At 37.5% G+C, this 20231-nt stretch overlaps 1 protein-coding gene across 8 annotated transcripts in view; it reads right to left on the reverse strand.

The window, feature by feature from the left end:
• The window catches only part of TCF12 (transcription factor 12), a 391527-nt gene that overhangs the window by 183934 nt on the left and 187362 nt on the right, over nucleotides 1-20231 (reverse strand). For all 8 annotated transcript variants that reach the window (XM_069596408.1, XM_069596406.1, XM_069596404.1 and 5 more), the window contains one exon: nucleotides 18056-18158. In XM_069596408.1, the coding sequence (XP_069452509.1) occupies nucleotides 18056-18158 (103 nt within the window). The remainder of the gene's footprint in view (nucleotides 1-18055; nucleotides 18159-20231) is intronic.

Consider the following 20231-nt stretch of genomic DNA (forward strand, 5'->3'; position numbering starts at 1 on the left):
GATACCAAAAGAGGAACTCCCCAGGTCAGTAGGTGCCCAATATGCTACTGGAGATCAGTGGAGAAATAACTCCAGAAAGAATAAAGGGATAGAGCCAAAGCAAAAACAATACCCAGCTGTGGATGTGACTGGTGATAGAAGCAAGATCCGATGCTGTAAAGAGCAATATTGCATAGGAACCTGGAACGTCAGGTCCATGAACCAAGGCAAATTGGAAGTGGTTGAACAAGAGATGGCAAGGGTGAACGTCGACATTCTAGGAATCAGCAAACTAAAATGGACTGGAATGGGTGAATTTAACTCAGATGACCATTATATCTACTACTGCGGGCAGAAATCCCTCAGAAGAAAATGGAGTAGCCATCATGGTCAACAAAAGAGTCCAAAATGCAGTACGTGGATGCAATCTCAAAAATGACAGAATTTGTTCGTCTCCAAGGCAAACCATTTAATATCACAGTTATCCAAGTCTATGCCCCAACCAGTAATGCTGAGGAAACTGAAGTTGAACGGTTTTATGAAGATCTACAAGACCTTTTAGAACTAACACCCAAAAAAGATATCCTTTTCATTATAGGGGACTGGAATGCAAAAGTAGGAGGTCAAGAAACACCTGGAGTAACAGGCAAATTTGGCCTTGGAATGCGGAATGAAGCAGGGCAAAGACTAATAGAGTTTTGCCAAGAAAATGCACTGGTCATAGCAAACACCCTCTTCCAGCAACACAAGAGAAGACTCTACACATGGACATCACCAGATGGTCAATACCAAAATCAGACTGATTATATTCTTTGCAGCCAAAGATGGAGAAGCTCTATACAGTCAACAAAAATAAGACAAAGCCTTTGACTGTGTGGATCACAATAAACTGTGGAAAATTCTTCAAGATATGGGAATGCCAGACCACCTGACCTGCCTCTTGAGAAATCTGTATGCAGGTCAGGAAGCAATAGTCCAGAAGCAACTGGACATGGAACAACAGACTGGTTCCAAATAGGAAAAGGAGTATGTGAAAGCTGTAGATTGTCACCCTGCTTTTATTTAACTTCTATGCAGAGTACATCATGAGAAACGCTGGACTGGAAGAAACACAAGCTGGAATCAAGATTGCAGGGAGAAATATCAATAACCTCAGATATGCAGATGACACCACCCTTATGGCAGAAAGTGAAGAGGAACTAAAAAGCCTCTTGATGAAAGTGAAAGAAGTGAGTGAAAAAGTTGGCTTAAAACTCAACATTCAGAAAATGAAGATCATGGCATCTGGTCCCATCACTTCATGGGAAATAGATGGGGAAACAGTAGAAGCAGTGTCAGACTTTATTTTTTTGGGCTCCAAAATCACTGCAGATGGTGACTGCAGCCATGAAATTAAAAGACCCTTACTCCTTGGAAGAAAAGTTATGACCAACCTAGATAGTATATTCAAAAGCAGAGACATTACTTTGCCGACTAAGGTCCGTCTAGTCAAGGCTATGGTTTTTCCTGTGGTCATGGATGGACGTGAGAATTGGACTCTGAAGAAGGCTGAGCGCCGAAGAATTGATGCTTTTGAACTGTGGTGTTGGAGAAGACTCTTGAGAGTCCTTTGGACTGCAAGGAGATCCAACCAGTCCATTCTGAAGGAGATCAACCCTGGGATTTCTTTGGAAGGAATGATGCTAAAGCTGAAACTCCAGTACTTTGGTCACCTCATGCGAAGAGTTGACTCATTGGAAAAGACTCTGATGCTGGGAGGGATTGGGGGCAGGAGGAGAAGGGGACAACAGAGAATGAGATGGCTGGATGGCATCACGGACTCGATGGACGTGAGTCTGAGTGAACTCTGGGAAATGGTTATGGACAGGGAGGCCTGGCGTGCTGCGATTCATGGGGTCGCAAAGAGTGGGACACGACTGAGCGACTGAACTGAACTGAACTAGCAGTGCTCCTTAAGGGCATTCCAAGTGAATTACTTCCCACCTCCAATTAATCTGCCAAATAGTGCTCTACCTTCAGGCACAGCTAAAGTGAAAGTGAAGTCGCTCAGTCATGTCCGACTCTTTGCGACCCTATGGACTGTAGTCTATCAGGCGCCTCTGTCCATGTGATTTTCCAGGCAACAATGCTCGTGTGGGTTGCCATTTCCTTCTCCAGGGGACCTTCCTGACCCAGGAATCAAACCCTGGTCTCCCACATTGCAGGCAGACGCTTTACCGTGTCTAACACAGGAAGCATAATACAGGCACAGCTAACCTAGGGCCAATCCCTGGAAAAGCTACTTGAGGCTTGGCTCTTTCGCACTCTGGTGTCAGGTCACTAAAAATTCAAATCACCTGGAAATTCAAGTGAAATCAGGTCACAGGGCCAGTTTGGCATGGAGGATAGTCCCAGACCTAGGGCTTTCTCAAATTGAGGGAGCTAGAACCTTCAGCTGTGAGCAGGCTCATGCTTCGGAACTGAAAAATTCCCAGAGCAACTCTCAATTCCACCTTCCCAAGATTTAAGAAGGAGCAGAGGATATTCCTTCCTCTGAAGCACATTATAGAAAATAAAAATATAAACTATACCTTCCAGAAATATTCTTGTGACCAACCGGAAGGTTATTCTTTTTTTTTTAATGCTATCTAAAAGAAGTAGAGGAGTTAGCTTCTTATTCCTATGCTGCTTTTGGTAACCCCTCTCATTTGGCCCTCTTTCCACCTATAAGGCCTTCCCTGGTTGGCTCAGACAGTAAAGAATCTGCCTGCAATACAGGAGACCTGGGTCTGATTCCTGGGTTGGGTTGGGAAGATCCCCTGGAGAAGGGAATGGCAATCCACTCCAGTATTCTTGCCTGGAAAATCCAATGGACAGAGGAGCCTGGTGGGCTAGAGTCCATGGGGTCACAGAGTCAGACAAGTCTGAGCGACTTATACTTTCACCTTCCACTTAGAAAGTGTTTCATCTTTTCAAGATACATAAAGCAAACCTAAAAATTCCTCTATGCCATACAGACAAACTATGAAATCTTATCAAGGTCTGCTAATGAAGTCTCTCTGTGTCATCTTCACTCAAACCCAGTATACCAAGGGCCTTGGTTTGAATTACTCTCTCTTTAGGTCTTAAGGAGGATAAGCAAGTGCCACTATCCCTAGTGAATTCAAAATTTCTTTTTTATGCCTGCAACAAATCTCTAAGAAAAGTTGTCGGTAATATGATTTAATAGAATTTGGCCCGAAACTCCCTGGGATTCAGCTGTTCCATGCCTCTGTTCATGGAGACAGAGAAGCCAAGAAGCCAACCAGAGGTAAACTCAATTCAAGCCTAGCCAGCTCTGCCACAGGTGAGCTTCATCTTAAAAAAAAAAAAAAAAAAAAAAAAAGAACAGGATCATAACAAGCCAGAAAAGGGAAGATATTTAAATATGCCTTCACCCTAATGTCCTATGCATGGGACTAACACCAAACATACTGCATCTGGGACAGGATATTAATGTGTTTCAATTACTGAAACTCTACATTTCTGTCTACAATTTTTAGCCTAGTAACCCACATGCTGCGATCTGAATCTCCTTTTATCACCATCAACTCTTTTTTTCCTTTTCACTTAACAACTCAGTAAATGTTAAGAATATTCTGAAGGCAAGGCTTCCAAGTACCTTAATTTCAAACATCTCAGTTTCTTCACTTTTTGACATGAATCAGGTCCATTTTTAGCTTTCAACAGCCAATGCATTCATTCTATCTGGCCCAGCCCAAATAGCCTATAAACACAGACTAAGCCTCTCAAAGGATTTGTGGAACTGGAAAGAAGGTAGCTGACTATATTACTACCTTGCATTTTTTTTCCTTCTTGTATTCAAAAGTCTCATTTTCCCCAATTAAATATAAACAAACTTTCAAGCAAATTCCTAACAGCCTTAGTCATAGAGGAAATAATGGGCACTACAGAAAGATGGCTCCAGTTTCTCAAGTGTATAAGCACTTGCTTAGATTCTGTATTAAAAGCAAAAATGTCATACACATTAGATGAGAGCTGTTAGCACAAGATTCAGTGTCTTATAGTTTTGCACTATTTGTGATGTTACTCTATTCTGCCAGGGCTTTCAAAGGGTAAAGCATGGTCGTTTCTCCTGACTATGGTACTCTTAAAATGTTTTAAAACAGAATTCTGTAAAATAAAATCTAAACTATCAGATGAACACAAAGTGTCAAGTTTCTCTGAACCTTGATTGATCATGTTAGTTAAATGTTTTCTATCACATGCTTTATTGACCCTTAGAATCATTATTTTTCAAGGCTACCCATTATGACACTAATCAGATGTATTATACACTGTTATGTTGCCTTGAGTATGCAGGCTGAGAAAGCTACAGCTTTACAACTTGGTGGGTAATTCAGGAATCATTTTGACTTTTCCCCAAATTTCCTCAGTCAGGTTTCCTATGACACTAAATTATCTCCATTTTTTTCTCATTACAAATACCAGGACCATGTGGATACTGAATCAAATTATTATTTAATCCATTACATACAGCTTGGTGGCCATTAACAACTTCTCTAATTATGTTCCTTCACAAAGTAATGCTTTCTAGATACTTTACATGTAAACTTGCTTTGAATTGGGATTCCTAATGGTTGACTTCAGTACAAGTGTGATGTCAATAACATACAATAACATGTAAAATTTAAAACACTATATACGACATTAGGTTAAAGTAAATAATATGAACTGGTTTAATTAGCAGTTAACCTAGGCCATAGGTTCAAATTAACTAAATATAAGTTATTAAGATGAGATTAAAAATTCTAATATTCTTATAGAAAAGCCTAAGTTAACTACAAATAATTACAGAATTATCCTTTAAACAGCACAGGACTTAATAAACTATCCTGTTTACAATATTAACAAACATCACCACTGTATATACGTTCCAACTGCTTCACAGGAAATAAGAAATATATTTTTTTAAAAGATCAGATGTCCCATTCCCTTCCTAAGAAAGGATCTTAGTACCTTTACAATAGCTGACATCTTAGCCCTTCTAGCTTTCCCCGGCTGACCCCACACACTGAAGCGCAGATACAAATGCCCAGAGAAAGAAGACCCACTGGGGAGAATTGCACTCTGCTCAGTTTTGCATGCATCAGCGACTTCACAGGAGATAAACACAACCCAGAGCAAGAGTAACTGACACAATGAAGCAAAAAAGGGAAATCTGAGGTTTAGTTACTCTATCTTAAACATCTTTTTAAGTAAGGGTGGTTTGTTTCTACTTGAGCTTTCACATATATATACAAAAAAATATGCCCTCGAGGACTCAATCACATTTCTAATACTAATCATTTTTTAAATATTTAAAAAATCTTGATACATAGTGCACCATATTTTATTATCATTTTAAAAGATCCACAAACATAGCCTTTGTTTTTCACAAATGACACAAATTTTGACAATACAGAGGTGAGTTTTGGAAAATTTATTATTGGCTCTTTGCACAAATATTTAAAATAAGACTTCTATAAAAGCTTAGAAAACAATATGACAAATTACGTAGAATCTTTAAAAATCCAAGGAGAAGTTAGAATTAGCCTACTAATTCTACTTTTTTTTTTTTTTAATCAACTTCATTTCTAAGAACCCTCCCTAGTTCTCTCCTACATTTACCACAAGAGACTCCAGGCCAGAACTTCCTCCAAGGAGTTGTTTATCTAAAATATCTAACCCCAGGGATCACCAGAATAGTGTCTCCTAGATTCTCAAACTCTTCCTGTGGAGCCAGCTTCCTGTGACTAGTGAAAAAGTGAAAACTGCAGAAGTTTCCTAAGTAGGGTTAGCATTTTAGAAGAGAGGAGGGAGTTTCTCACATCTAATTGAGATTGTAAGTGGCACTCAATCCTTGAACCTCATTTCTGACTTAACATAAAAAGTGAGGATAGCTCCAGTCACAAAATCTGTTGTTGCATCTTTCTACTTTGCCTCTTTGGGAAAGGTGTCAAGGATCAGCTCTGGGTGAAGTTTATCACTAAGAAATTACCTTTATGACTTTCTAATATTTTTCTTCTATGGATGCTACCTTCCTTCACCCCAAGCCCTTTTGCTAATATTTTTCTAAGTAAATATACAATTCTAAGATACAGATTACCTTGCTTCCTAAATATTCCCAAGTTGCTGACGTCCTCAAGAACATATATAACACTTTTGGCCGTTGATGTTTCCCACTCCCTCTTGCTCAAAGGTATAATAGTGCTGTGCACACAAAGTGAAGAACAAAAGATGAAAAGATGATTCTCTTTACTTGCTAATGCCATCTATTAGAGCTGTACAGTTTCCTAAAAATACAAGTTCAAGAGACATTCCAGCCTTAGAAATAAATTAATTTTCAGTGATAGGCCACAAGGGTGACTGTTTGTCTAAATTTCCACTGTAAATGTTTCAGAAAAACAATCTCTGCACATCCCTGACCATTCTCTTCCCTCCTGTATTTCCTAACGTACTCTCCTATAATTTTTAATTTCCTTCAATTAATTTATTAATATATTCAGCTATCTAATTGTATACATATTTTTTAAAAAGATTTTTTGAATGTGGACCATTTTTTAAAAGTTTACTGAATTTGTTACGGTATTGCTTCTGATGTTTGTTTGAAGCGAAGTGTTAGTTGCTCAGTCATGTTGGACTCTGTGACTCCATGGACTATATATAGCCCATCAGGCTCCTCTGTCCATAAAGTTCAGTATTCAGGCAAGAATACTGGAGTGGGTAGCCATTCCCTTCCACAGGGGATCTTATGTTTTGTTTTTTTGGCCCTGAGGCATGTGAGATCTTGGCTCCCTGACCAGAGATCGAACCTGCACCCTCTGTACTGGAAGGTGAAATCGTCACTGGACCATCAGGGAAGTCCCAAACAGTAAAGGTAAAACTTCTCTCTAGAGGTAACTATAGCTTTACACACAGGTGTAAGAAATAATGAAGAGATCTTGGGTCCCCTTTCACATATTTTCCTTCATCTGTTAGTATCACAACCAGGATACAAACATTGCTACAATCTACGGATCTTGTTCAGATTTCCCCAATTTTTCAAAAATCTATGTGTGCACACAAATGTAGTTGGTTCTATAATAATTCCACCACAGATGAAGGTTCAGATATTCATCACCGTATCATGATACAGAACAGTTCAGTCAGCACAAAGATCCTCCTGATGCCCTTTATAGTCACATCCTCCTGTCTCCCTAACCTCTGGCAATCAACAACAACTTCTTAATTCTGTAAGTCTGCCATTTCAAGTGCAGTATCACTGACTCAACGGACATGAATTTGAGTCAACTGCAGGAGCTGGTGAAGGACAGGGAGGCCTGGCATGCTGCAGTCCATGGGGTTGCAGAGTCAGACACAACTGAATTGAACTGAACTGATATAGAAGGTGACATCTTTGATGTAGATGGAATCAAACAGTATGCAATCTTTTGAGAGTGGTTTTTTTTTTTCCCTCCACTCAGCCTAACTCACTCAACATCAATCTCAATTATTATACTGATTGTCCTTATTACTGCTGAATAGTATTCCATCGTACGAGTATACCACAGTTTGTTTAACCATCTACTGAGTGAGAGACATTTGGACTGCTTCCAGTTTTGGCTACTATGAATGAAAGTGCTATGACCTTTCATGTTCAAATTTTTGTGGGAACAGAAATTTTCATTTCCCTGGGATGAGTGCAACTGCTGAGTTATATGGTAACTGCATTTTAGTTATATGATGAATTAACTGTCAAAGAGTCTTCTAGAATGGCTGTATCATTTTAAATTCCCAATGGACATTTTTCTTTACATTCTTAAGTTAAATTCCTTACTGGTGGAGATATGCAGAGTCACAACGTATTTTTTAGTGAAAATTCATTTTCATAAGTACATCTGGGGTACTGTTTTCTTTCTAAGTGATCATGGTAAATTGAAAAGTTAAAAGCACACTGTATGAAGAAAACAGCTGGGAAGTTCAGATGAGATGCAATGTCCTAAAACTGTTCAGTATAGCAAGTGTGACCAAAGAGGTCAGAGACACATTTTTTAAAAAGATGTAAACAGAAACAGAGGATACATATAATGACATTCAAATTAGGAGTGTTATGTATACATATGTCCCTCCAATAACTCTAAGGAAAAGTAAATTACAAGCAGATACCTGCTACTATGCCTGTACTTGAAGACGTTTTCTAGTAACTTTGTAAAATACCTAAAGATAATACTTACAATTTTTTTAGAAGACCTCTGAGTGAAATCTTACTGTAAAATAATTAAAACAAAAGTTCATGTTTAATGTGCTCCTATCTATCCTGTCTAAATACCCAGATGTGCATGTATGCATGCGTGCACGTGCACACATACACACCAAGAGTAAAAACACTCTGCACTTAATCCTGTCATTGAAGGACTGCACAATTTAAAGTCCTTGAAACCATTAGTATGTATAAAAGAAAAATCAAAAGTAGATGAGATTCACTGGTGTAACCATATTTCATGTCATGTAAACCTGAGAAACATTTATAAAAATGACCACATAAATAGAACACTACATTTTCTTAAATCACAGGTAAAAGAGAGCCTTAAATTGAATAGGATATCAAGTCAGAAATCTTCTCAAACATAAAACATTAAGCCCTGTATATGAAAAACTTTAAATATATATTCTATGTTGTCATGTTAGTCACTCTGTTGTGTCCAACTCTTGGCAACGCCATGGACGGTAACCTGCCAGGCTCCTCGGTCCATGGAATTCTCCAGGCAAGACTGGATTGTTATTTCCTTTTCCAGGGGATCTTCCCGACTCAGGGATCAAATCTTTTTATATATATATCTTATATATTCTATAAACTGTAACAAAAATCCATAATTTACATTAATTTTACAAAAAATGTTGAGATACAAGCTAGAGAATGTGGTAATATTTTTATTGCATACATCTTTGGGGATGTCCCCCAGTTGGGAGTGCAGATTCTCACTAAGGCAACAGTACTATTCTGATGACTGTGCCATTCTCACCTAATCTTCTCATCATGGGTTCTTTCTACAGACCTTTCTCCACAGTGATTCTCTGAAGATTTCTCTTTGAAAAGCAGCCTCACTGCCACATCACCAAGCTGCCTAAGTTTTCCTTTTTCCTGTCCTAATGTGGTAGGTTCAATTCACTATAGCTACAGTTTCATACTATTATTTTGAGAAAGAGATTTTTTAAAATTTCCAGAAGTACAGGAAAGTAAAGGAATAACAAGGTTTCAGATAAGGAAATCTGACATTTGCCTTAAAAAGCAACTTTTAATTTCACATTTGAAGACAAAACAAGAGGAAAACAACTCACCTAATAAGTAACTTACCATTCTGGATTGAGGCAATGTAGCCCTGGAATTTTATAAATAATTTACCACCACCACAACCACCAATCACCATGTCTGATATTAAAAAACAAAAACAAACAAAAAAAACCAAAACAATCCTGGTTCATTCCACACAATTTCAAGTATATGATTTATTATCTTATCAAAAAATTAAGTGTTGCTGTTTTTTTTTTTTTTGGTTGAATTATTTAGAACAAGATTGGCAAACTACAGCCAGCAAAGAAAATCCAGGCCACCAACTGTTATTTTTGCAGCTCATGAGCTAAAAATAGTTTTTCACATTTTTAAATGGTTATATAAGTACCTACATAGTATCACTGATTTTGCCTTCTGGGTTGTAAACACTATATTATTTATTATCTGGCTTCTTGCAAAAAAAAAAGTTTGCTAACCCCTGATCTCAGGGATCAGTATAGAAAAATATGTAATAAAAATTAATAAAATTTATACCTATAAATAAGACTAATTGATTTAATTTGCTATGAAGTGGCCCTGAACTCTACTCCCATTTAATTGTGACTCCCTAGAAATTTCATATAATCTGGGGAGTCTGACAACTCTCCAGAGGTAGTCTCAAAGAGAAAAACAAGTATGCAACTTAAGAATGATTGTTACATACTCCATCACACTACACCATGCATATGCCACTAGCCAAAAAATATTTTTAAGAGGACAGTATTTACTGAAAATATAGTAATATATACAAGAAAACTCCCCCATACAAGTAAAACAGCAAATACTGCTACTCTTACAAACCTAAAATTCCAAGTAACAACACCACCAAAACAAATTCAACCTGGAAGTCATAGAAAACGTGAGCTATGAAAAGCAAAATCTGAATTTTTTAAGAAAAAAAGAAATAACCTGATATGTGAAGGTGATAACAAAAATAGTGGACACTAAAATTAAGCAAGTTTTTTGAGGGACTTTAACTAAAATGTGAGGCTTACTAAGTAGCAGTAGCACAGTACAACAGCTATTCAACTGAATGATAACTACCATGAATACCTCAAACGGTAACATTTCTGTAACTGAAACCAAAGCAATTCAGGATATGCTTTCAAATTTTTAAAAAATTCACTTTCATCTGGTAGCTAATTAAAGCTTCCATAAACATTATGACCACTAATGAACATAGGAATAAGTCTTCACTTTGAAAACTACCAGAATTTTCAAGGTATAAGGAGTACCAGGCACACCTCTTCCCTACTCCCAGTTCTTACGACAATCACATATCTTTCAACACTCCCAATTGAGAACCATTGAGCTAGATGACCTGTAAGATCCATTCCAGAGCAAATTCTATGAGAATTCAGTTAACACTTAATTAGCACTTATTTTTAACAAAATACTCAGAGAACCTATAGTAGATGATATAGATACTATTACAACCATAAGCAGTGAATCTGAAGCATTACCACATCGAAGCCACAGTCTGATGATCCTGCTCTAGGACTTTCCCTATCAAAACAGGGTCGCAAACACTCATGTGTGCCATGGTGTGGTTCTGAGATTATATACATCAAGGAAAACTGTCAGGTTTACAGAAGTTTCTTAATAAAAAAAGTATAATGCTTTTGTTCTCCAGTAACCAAGCAACCACAGCCTCTTTCACCCACCCCACTAAAAGCAGAACTCAGAATATCCTCAGAATTCAGACTCACTCGTTGAGAATCAGACACAAACAACAGGAAGATTCAAGGAAGAATCATTTAACAGATCTATGCCACTGATCCACTATGAAATTGTGCAGATTACTGAAGATTACTGCTGACCACAGAGAATATACACACAAGCGATGATGAACAAATGAACCAGGTAAATAAAAATAAAGGTGATCATCTTTATGTAAGTCAGTGGAAATACCATTTTGCAAGGTTGCAGAGTTCAGCCAACATTGTGGCCTGATGAAAATATTCACTAAAGACAGATAACTTAGGAAAAAATATCAGTGAGATATGAGTCAATGGCATTGTTGGTCAATCTTTTGCTAAATAACCCATGAAAAGTGAAAGTGAAAGTGTTAACTGCTCAGTAGTGTTGACTCTGAGAACCATGGACTGTAGCCTCCCAGGCTCCTCTGTCCATGGGATTCTCCAGGCAAAAATACTGGAGTGGGTTGCCATGCCCTCCTCCAGGGATCTTCCTGACCCAGAGGTACAAAGCAAATACAAAAGAAATTCACTGAAAGCCGAAAACCATGCAAAGGACTGAAAATTCCAACAAGTGCGACCCCATGGACTGTATAACCCAGGGAATTCTGCAGACCAGAATACTGGAGTGAGTGGCCTTTCCCTTCTCCAGGGGATCTTTCCAACCCAGTGATAGAACCCAGATCTCCCACACTGCAGGTGGATTCTTTACCAGCTGAGCCACAAGGGAAGCCCAAAGAATCCTTTGAATATACACAAAAGCCACTGATGGATTAAGACCTAAATGAATTCAGAGTCAGTTAATGACTGAAGAGAAAATTAACAAGGTTCAAATGTGAAGTAAAAGACATTTTTTATATTACCATAAAATTTTTCTGAAGAAAAAAAATACACTAAAAAGTTCAACAATTAATTCTTTGCTCACTTAAATATAATATAAATTTTGCTTTATTAATATTACTTTCTAACTGAAGTTTCTGCTTTCAAAATAAAGTCCTAATCAAATATTTCCCCCTCTATCTTCTGAAATCTTGGCATCTCTTTTCAGCAATTATTTATTTCTCTTATATACATCACTCCAGGAATGATTACTCAGATAAAAGGGACCTGGGTCTACACAGGAGTACTCCTGAAACTCTGAAACCTTTTTCAATGTCAGGTACTAGTTTGGTCTCTCCTAGACCTGAGCAAAAGGAGAAGTCAATGGCAACCTACTCCAGTACTCTTGCCTGGAAAATCCCATGGACGGAGGAGCCAGGTAGGCTGCAGTCCATGGGGTTTCGAAGAGTGGGACACGACTGAGCGACCTCACTTTCACTTTTCATTTTCCTGCATTGGAGAAGGAAATGGCAACCCACTCCAGTGTTCTTGCCTGGAGAATCCCAGGGATGGGGGAGCCTGGTGGGCTGCCATCTATGGGGTCACACAGAGTTGGACTCAACTGAAGCAACGTAGCAGCAGCAGCAGCAGCAGCAGCAGCAGACTGGACAAAAAGGAAACCTCATCTCAGGTTACAGGAATGGTTTCAGAAAGAACTGCTATCAAGTCATTTTAACTATGTAAAGAGGATGCTTTTCAAACTGAGGATGCAGGGTAGAGGCATGGAAAGAAATTATTTCTGGAAGACAGTAGCTAGAAATAAAGTGCATATATGCACTGAAAGAAAACATTCCAAACCACTAAGGATAAGGAAACCTGTAATAGGGCTTCCCTGGTGGCTCAAACAATAAAGAAATCTGCCTGCAAGGCAGGAGACCTGGATTCAATCCCTGGTCGGGAAGATTCCCTGGAGAAAGGGACGGCTACCCACTGCAGTAGCGCTCAGTCACATCCAACTCTTTGCGACGCCATGGACTGTAGTCCACTAGGCTCCTTTCTCTGTGGGATTTTCTAGGGGAAAACCACTTCCTTTTCCAGGGGATCTTCCCGACCCAGGAACTGAACCCACATCTCAAAAAAGCAAGAGAGTTCCAGAAAAAAACATCTACTTCTGCTTTATTGACTCTGCCAAAGCCTCTGACGGTGTGGATCACAACAAACTGTGGAAAATTCTGAAAGAGATGGGAATACCAGACCACCTGACCTGCCTCTTGAGAAACCTGTATGCAGGTCGGGAAGCAACAGTTAGAACTGGACATGGAACAACAGACTGGTTCCAAATAGGAAAACGGAGTACGTCAAGGCTGTATATTGTCAACCTGCTTTTATTTAACTTCTATGCAGAGTACATCATGAGAAACGCTGGGCTAGAGGAAGCACAAGCTGGAATCAAGATTGCCGGGAGAAATATCAATAACCTCAGATAGGCAGATGACACCACCCTTATGGCAGAAAGTGAAGAGGAACTAAAAAGCCTCTTGATGAAAGTGCAAGAGTAGAGTGAAAAAGTTGGCTTAAAGCTCCACATTCAGAAAATGATGATCATGGCAGCTGGTCCCATCACTTCATGGGAAATAGATGGGGAAACAGTGGAAACAGTGTCAGACTTTATTTTTGGGGGCTCCAAAATCACTGCAGATGGTGACTGCAGCCATAAAATTAAAAGACGCTTACTCCTTGGAAGGAAAGCTATGACCAACCTAGATAACATATTAAAAAGCAGAGACATTACTTTGCTGACTAAGGTCTGTCTAGTCAAGGCTATGGTTTTTCCAGCGGTCATGTATGGATGTGAGAGTTGGACTGTGAAGAAAGCTGAGCACCAAAGAATTGATGCTTTTGAACTGTGGTGTTGGAGAAGACTCCTGAGAGTCCCTTGGACTGCAAGGAGATCCAACCAGTCCATTCTAAAGGAGATCAGTCCTAAGTGTTTATTGCAAGGAATGATGCTAAAGCTGAAACTCCAGTACTTTGGCCACCTCATGTGAAGAGTTGACTCACTGGAAAAGACCCTGATGCTGGGAGGGATTGGGGGCAGGAGAAGGGGATGACAGAGGATGAGATGGCTGGATGGCGTCACCGACTCGATGGACATGAGTCTGAGTGAACTCCGGGAGTTGGTGATGGACAGGGAGGCCTAGCGTGCTCCAATTCATGGGGTCACAAAAAGTTGGACACGACTGAGCAACTGAACTGAACTGAACTACTGCATTATCAGAAATGGCAACCCATTCCAGTATTCTTGCCGGAATTATCACATGGACAGAGGAGGCTGGCAGGCTGTAGTCCACGAGGTCGAAGAGTCAGACACAACTGTGCGTGCATGCACACACACCTCTAACACAAGCTACAATTGTCCCAGTGTATCCTCCATGGAAAACTAGTTCCCCACAGGGTAATGATGCTTTTTCATTTTAAAAGATTTCTGTGCATCATCTGAATCTGGAATATGATAGGCTGAGCACAAATAAGCTACCCCAGTTTTCCCCAGTGTCTTTAATATTTCAAAGTACAATCTGAATCTTTAAGAGGGGACATGTGATATATTGCTTCCCAAAGTTATGTCACTATGGAACTTTTCTTCATCGTTACCTCTCAAAAGCTGTGTCTCCATACTTACAGTTCAAGAAAATGCTGAGCTAGTAAAACCCTGAAGGCATTACATAGAAAGAACTAATACTTTATATGCCTAATGTGCCTAATGGAAAGAATACTTGATTAGGAGTCAGAGGACATGGGTTCTGTTTTGCCACTTACTGACTCTATGTCCTCAGGGAAAGAAACACAATTTTCTTGCACCTTAGTTTTATCATTTGCACAAAACCAATTAGAATTCTAGTTGTAGCCTTTTCCAGGGTTGAATAAAAGATATTGCATAAGGTTATAGAAATAATAAAATTCTAGAGCTACAGAAACTTTTAGACTATCCAGGAAAACCTTACCTGAAAGATAAAGGTTATTTTTCAAGATCTGAATTACAATCCAGATCTTTTAACTCTCAGTCCTGTACTTTTTGTATACTACCATATGTTGTTTCTGGTTTTTAAGAGATAAAAATATTAACCAAACATCTCTAGAGGCAAAACAGGACTCAGAAAGGAACACAAAAGGTGTCAGAAAAAAAAAAAAACAAAACAGAGAGTACTATCAAGTTTACCATTGACAACACATGCACATAGCGTAAAAAATAAGTAAAGCTTTAATAGACACGGGGGATAGACAGGTAAGAGCAGTTTACAATAACTTGGAAACCAAAGGGATGCAATTCTATAAAGTAATTTGTCTCTATGTCCAATTAATAAAACGGTCCTACCATCACCAAAAATACATCTAATCAACAATAGGTAAAGGGAAACAAATATTAATGAAATCAATGAAGGGCCCAAGAGTAGAATAATGGACCAAAGTTGGAAGAGGCTAGAAGTAAATAAGACGATTTGGTGATACTACTGCAATTCACTGCTGTGCAGTTTTACTATAATACAGAAATGTTTGATGCTAATTACTTAGTGATATGCCAAAAGGATGTACTTATTTCACTTGAAACATAAGAAAGAAATGCTTTTCCATACTGAAAAATCAACAGGATAATTCTGGAATTCATTAGAAAGAAACACTAACTGATTCAACATAATAGCTTTCCTTCCTGTGTAAAATGCTTCAAAATATCTAAATGAATATAGAAGTGCATGTTTCTATGGCAAATTGTTCATTATTGAATCATTATCAACCCTTGTTAGAAAAAATTTCTCATTTTTGCAATGTACAAAATCATTAGTGTTTGAGAGCTCCATCATGAAAGATAGTAGCACTTTACAATCCACTATTTCTTCAGGCAAATGTGCTTATTACGGCTGAACATAATTCGAAAAACAACATTCCCTAGATGTACAATTTCACTGCCCCCCACCCTCGCTTAAATGGTGTTTTTATATGTTGACATCAATGATGAAATATGTTACTGCTTTCCAGTTAGTTGTAACTGTTTCTCAGCACTCGTCATTCACAGAATCACTCTGAAGGTTTTATCTATTATGATGATTAGGTATCAACAGTTGCAAATACTGCTAATACTGCCAGGTACATCTTAGTCCTGCTTTAACACTGCAGGTTTTCAGCCTGAAAACTCCCCTAAAATTATCAAATGGCTAACAAAGAGAATCTATCCACTGTAACTCTACTGAGTGCTACAGACTCACCTTCTAGGGTGTTAGCTCAATTCAACTCACACCAAGTGGGATTAACTGCTGCTGGTTGGAGCTGCTCTGCAATTTAAAGGACATTCATTTCCCAAAGCTAGCTATTGTCATGCAGATTGCTTGGACTCAACAGTTAGATATCTCATTTGATCATTTTTACTAAAAATAAAAGGAAGTATAGTAAATCAGATATTGCCTAGATCACTGCAATTCTCTTGAATCTATCTGTCTAACCTTTTCAAGGTCATTCCCCCTTTCTTAAAAGTAAATTAACATTTTTAAGCTTAGATAGTTAAAATGTATAATGAAAATGTACCCTCACAATTTTAAGTCACCTTTGCTCAAAGCTACAATAATGATGCAATTCTTCTAAAGAGTAAGCTCTGTAAGCTAAAAATGAAAGTAAGAACATTAATATAAAAAAGGACAATTTCTGAGTTTTCAAAATTCAGTTATACACCTAATTAAGAAAGCTTAGTTCAATGTAAAATTACAAAAACAGTGCTTATAGTTTGGTCTACCACACTTACTATAAATTAAATACTACTTGGGAAAAGATATACTACAAAAGCAAACTATTTGGAGTATCACATCTATTTTACTTTTTGATAGCAAGTTCAATAAAAAATTTAAAAAAAAGAAAGTTTTCCCTAGCCTAATGCAAGGATAATTATTTTGTTCTAAATTTAACCCTGATTTTTACCTAGATGATAATATATTTAATACCAGGATTCCCAGTTTCATTTATGGTTGAAACAAATTGTCATTCTGAATACAATATTTACCACATACTCAATGACTCTGGCTTTAAAATGGTAACTGCCTTAGGCAAAATCCACATCTGAATCTGTCTCCACCACACTTTATGGAGGATAAGGGAAATAAACAAAGACTGTGCAAAATAAAACAATTTATAAAGAAATTGCCGACCACCAGGATTTTGGATTTGGGTAATCCACTTAGATTAGCATGGCTGTGTCTTAAAAGGACAATTCTAAGACCACAATATAGGTCATGTCCTTAAGAAATAGAATAAGTAATGAAATCAATGTCAATTACACAAACCTTCCATATTAACATGACGCCACTGACGACCAATAAGACAGATTAAATAAAGCTTTTGTAATGTGCTTAGACCCAGCATAAACAAGATGGAAAAAATAATGTCATAAAATGGATTCTTTTGAATCAAGTTCTGCAGAAAGGTAAAAGTATCACTTAAAAAAAAGAGTGGCATCCAAACTCAGGGAAAAATTTGAGGGCTCCTCATTTCAGATTGAATAGCTATAAACTTTGATATAAGAAAGAGAGAGCAGAGAGAGTGAGAGAAAGAGAGGGCAGGTTTGCCGGGAGGAGGGGGAGATACAGAGAATGGTTAACTTTAAAGGTTATGCCAAAAATAATCAGTTTTAGGCAGTCGGTAATGTCATTCAAAATGCAAATTTACTACAGAAAAAGAAAAAATTTTAAATCCTCAATATGAACCAAAGTGCTTAAAACAAATGCTGCAATATTTAAATGTACTATTAAGTTTTTATCAAACTGTCAAAAGAAATATTGTCCAACATGAATAAAATTTGCCTAAAATCACTGCTGTCATATTTTTATTTACCACACAAATACAACTGTTAAGACAAATAGTAAATTAAAAGCAAATGTCTCTGAAATGCTTCTCTGCTCAGAAGGTACAAAATATATAAAGCTTGGTGTCACAGACACTGCCAACACTGACAGTTAAAACACTGCTGCTTCTTTTATTGATAGCAATGACAATAAAGCTCTAAGGGAAGGACCCACATTTCTGAACGCTTGCCCCGCAAACTTGGCTGAATAGAGAAAACCCAGATGCTCCTAGAAACTTAGGAAGTTTCTTTTAGATACTTATGTGTCCTTCCTGGACAAGAGGATAAAAAAATGTCTCTGATCCAAGAGGCTTTGTGAAGACTACTTGCAGAGAATTACCAACTTACCCATTAGATTTGAGTTCATGAAAGGTGTTGGGGACAAGCCTTCGTGGGCCCCTAAACGACTGTCATTCAAGTGATCACTGTAATGAGGGCTGTCTGTAAAACCCTAGAGGGGAAAAAAAAAAAAAGACCGGAGTATTAAAAAGATTATTTGGCAGTCCTGCTAATTGAGCATAATGACACTCATCTAATTAATATACAGACTTACAAATGGTCATTCCTAACCAAGTTTCTGGTTCATTACTTGAAAAACTAAACAGAAGTGCTGCTTTTATTCTTTCTAAGATTTTAAAGTCAAAAAGTTCCTATATACATTTTTAAAAAAATTAGCGCTATGATCCCTTTATATCCCCGAAAGTAAAATTCTAAATGGATGAACTAAGAACGTATACTTATGAGTTATAATAAACTAGAAAAACATTTATCCTCCTTTCTCTGCCTCCATACACCCTATCAATAAAGGGTTGGGCAATTATAAGATTTACTTAAGATGTTAAAAATAATCGAAAATCAATATACTAGAAATGAATCCTTTCCTAAACGCCAAACATTTAGTAAAAGAAGATCTGCTTATATTCCTTTTAATACTAGTATAATAACTATATATACTGAGCCATGTATACTCTTATAAAAACTGAGCCATGTAAAATAGAAAACACAAAGATAGTTAATTTCTTAAGAATCTAGAAAATGAAACTGCAAACACCATGAAAACAATAAAGCTAGTGCTATTATTTCACAACAGCTGTTACTAAATTAATCCTTATAACTTAAAACATGCTTTTTAAAAGCAAAGGAGCCTAAAAGATACCAAAGTTTACAAATAACGTAAATGTTACAAAAGCTCCGTGGATTATAACTGTTCTGGTTCTCAGATTCTTATACATACTAAGTACAGCATCACCTCCAAAATCATACTTTCTATACGAGATTCTGAACCCTACTTAAAGTGTAGGTGGTACCTACCCTTTTGCCAACTTAAAGCGATTTTAGTAAAGATGAGAAAATCTTACAAGAGGCCCAAACAAGAACAAAACCCCACTGCCTTGGCTCACAGAAGCGACCCAGAATCCCCTGGGACTATAAAATCATCAATCACTGAACATTTATCATTACCCAGACTGCAGGCTAACATTCAAGAAGACATTAATGGGGCTGAAACAGGCCTCACTATCTTTGCAGGGATGCTGTCAGTTCAACCAAAGGGCTAGGAATTGAGGGCTAAATAACTGTCAAATCATTACAATTGCTTCTGGATGCATGTCACAACTCCTGCCATTCAGTTTAAAACTAATCTGCTGGGAGTGCTAACTCCCAAATGAATCTGTGTTTCATTTTTATCTACTTTAGAATCACTGATACACATGTGAGAGACATTCAGAAAGAATATTGGTGACATTTACAACTTGGTTATGACTACAAAAGTGTCCTCTGGTAACCACAACCAGAGTCCTGTCTGTCACAGCCACAGGCAGCAGGAGCTATATACAAAACAGAATGGCTCCTGGCTAAGGTCACTCCCTGGAGTTTACTTTTGTTGCTCAAAATTAAACACTTTTGAAGTGCTAAGTGACATCCTACTATCTCACATTTATCTCAGTATTTTCCTCTGCCCCTCCCTCCCACTGTCATTCTTAGGTATAGAGTCAAATAAGACAATAAAGCTTAAGAAAACTCACTGAAATATTACTTATCAGCATTAAATAACTATTACTCTTGAAAAATGCCAAAAGAAATGCATCTGTAGGTCATCCATGCTGTTCACACTTCATTTCAATGTTAAAGGATAATAAAAGATTAATTTTGTATATTCTCAGTTCTCTTCATTCTTGAAGTATAATAAAAAGAACTTTCCCCCTTCATGACTATAAAAATAAAAACATTTAAAAAATTTAAAACTCTAAAGTACAAGTATATAAATAAATCCAAGTTTCAGGGTATCATCAAATGACTTTTATACACATTAACTTTATACATCACATATATTGCAGTTCAGCAAAGACTCTAAGCCCCTATTAATATATGTTCAGAAAACACAACAATTACTTTTCTGTCAATCATAAAAAACAGTAAGTACTATCTATTATCCACGTGTACCCACATATAGCAGGGAACAGTACAGAAGTTACACAAGATTATATCTTAGTCTACTAATAAAATCTGAGATTGTCATATTATA

Source organism: Ovis canadensis, chromosome 7 (genome assembly GCF_042477335.2).
Source record: "Ovis canadensis isolate MfBH-ARS-UI-01 breed Bighorn chromosome 7, ARS-UI_OviCan_v2, whole genome shotgun sequence".
Classification (NCBI taxonomy): Eukaryota; Metazoa; Chordata; class Mammalia; order Artiodactyla; family Bovidae; genus Ovis; species Ovis canadensis.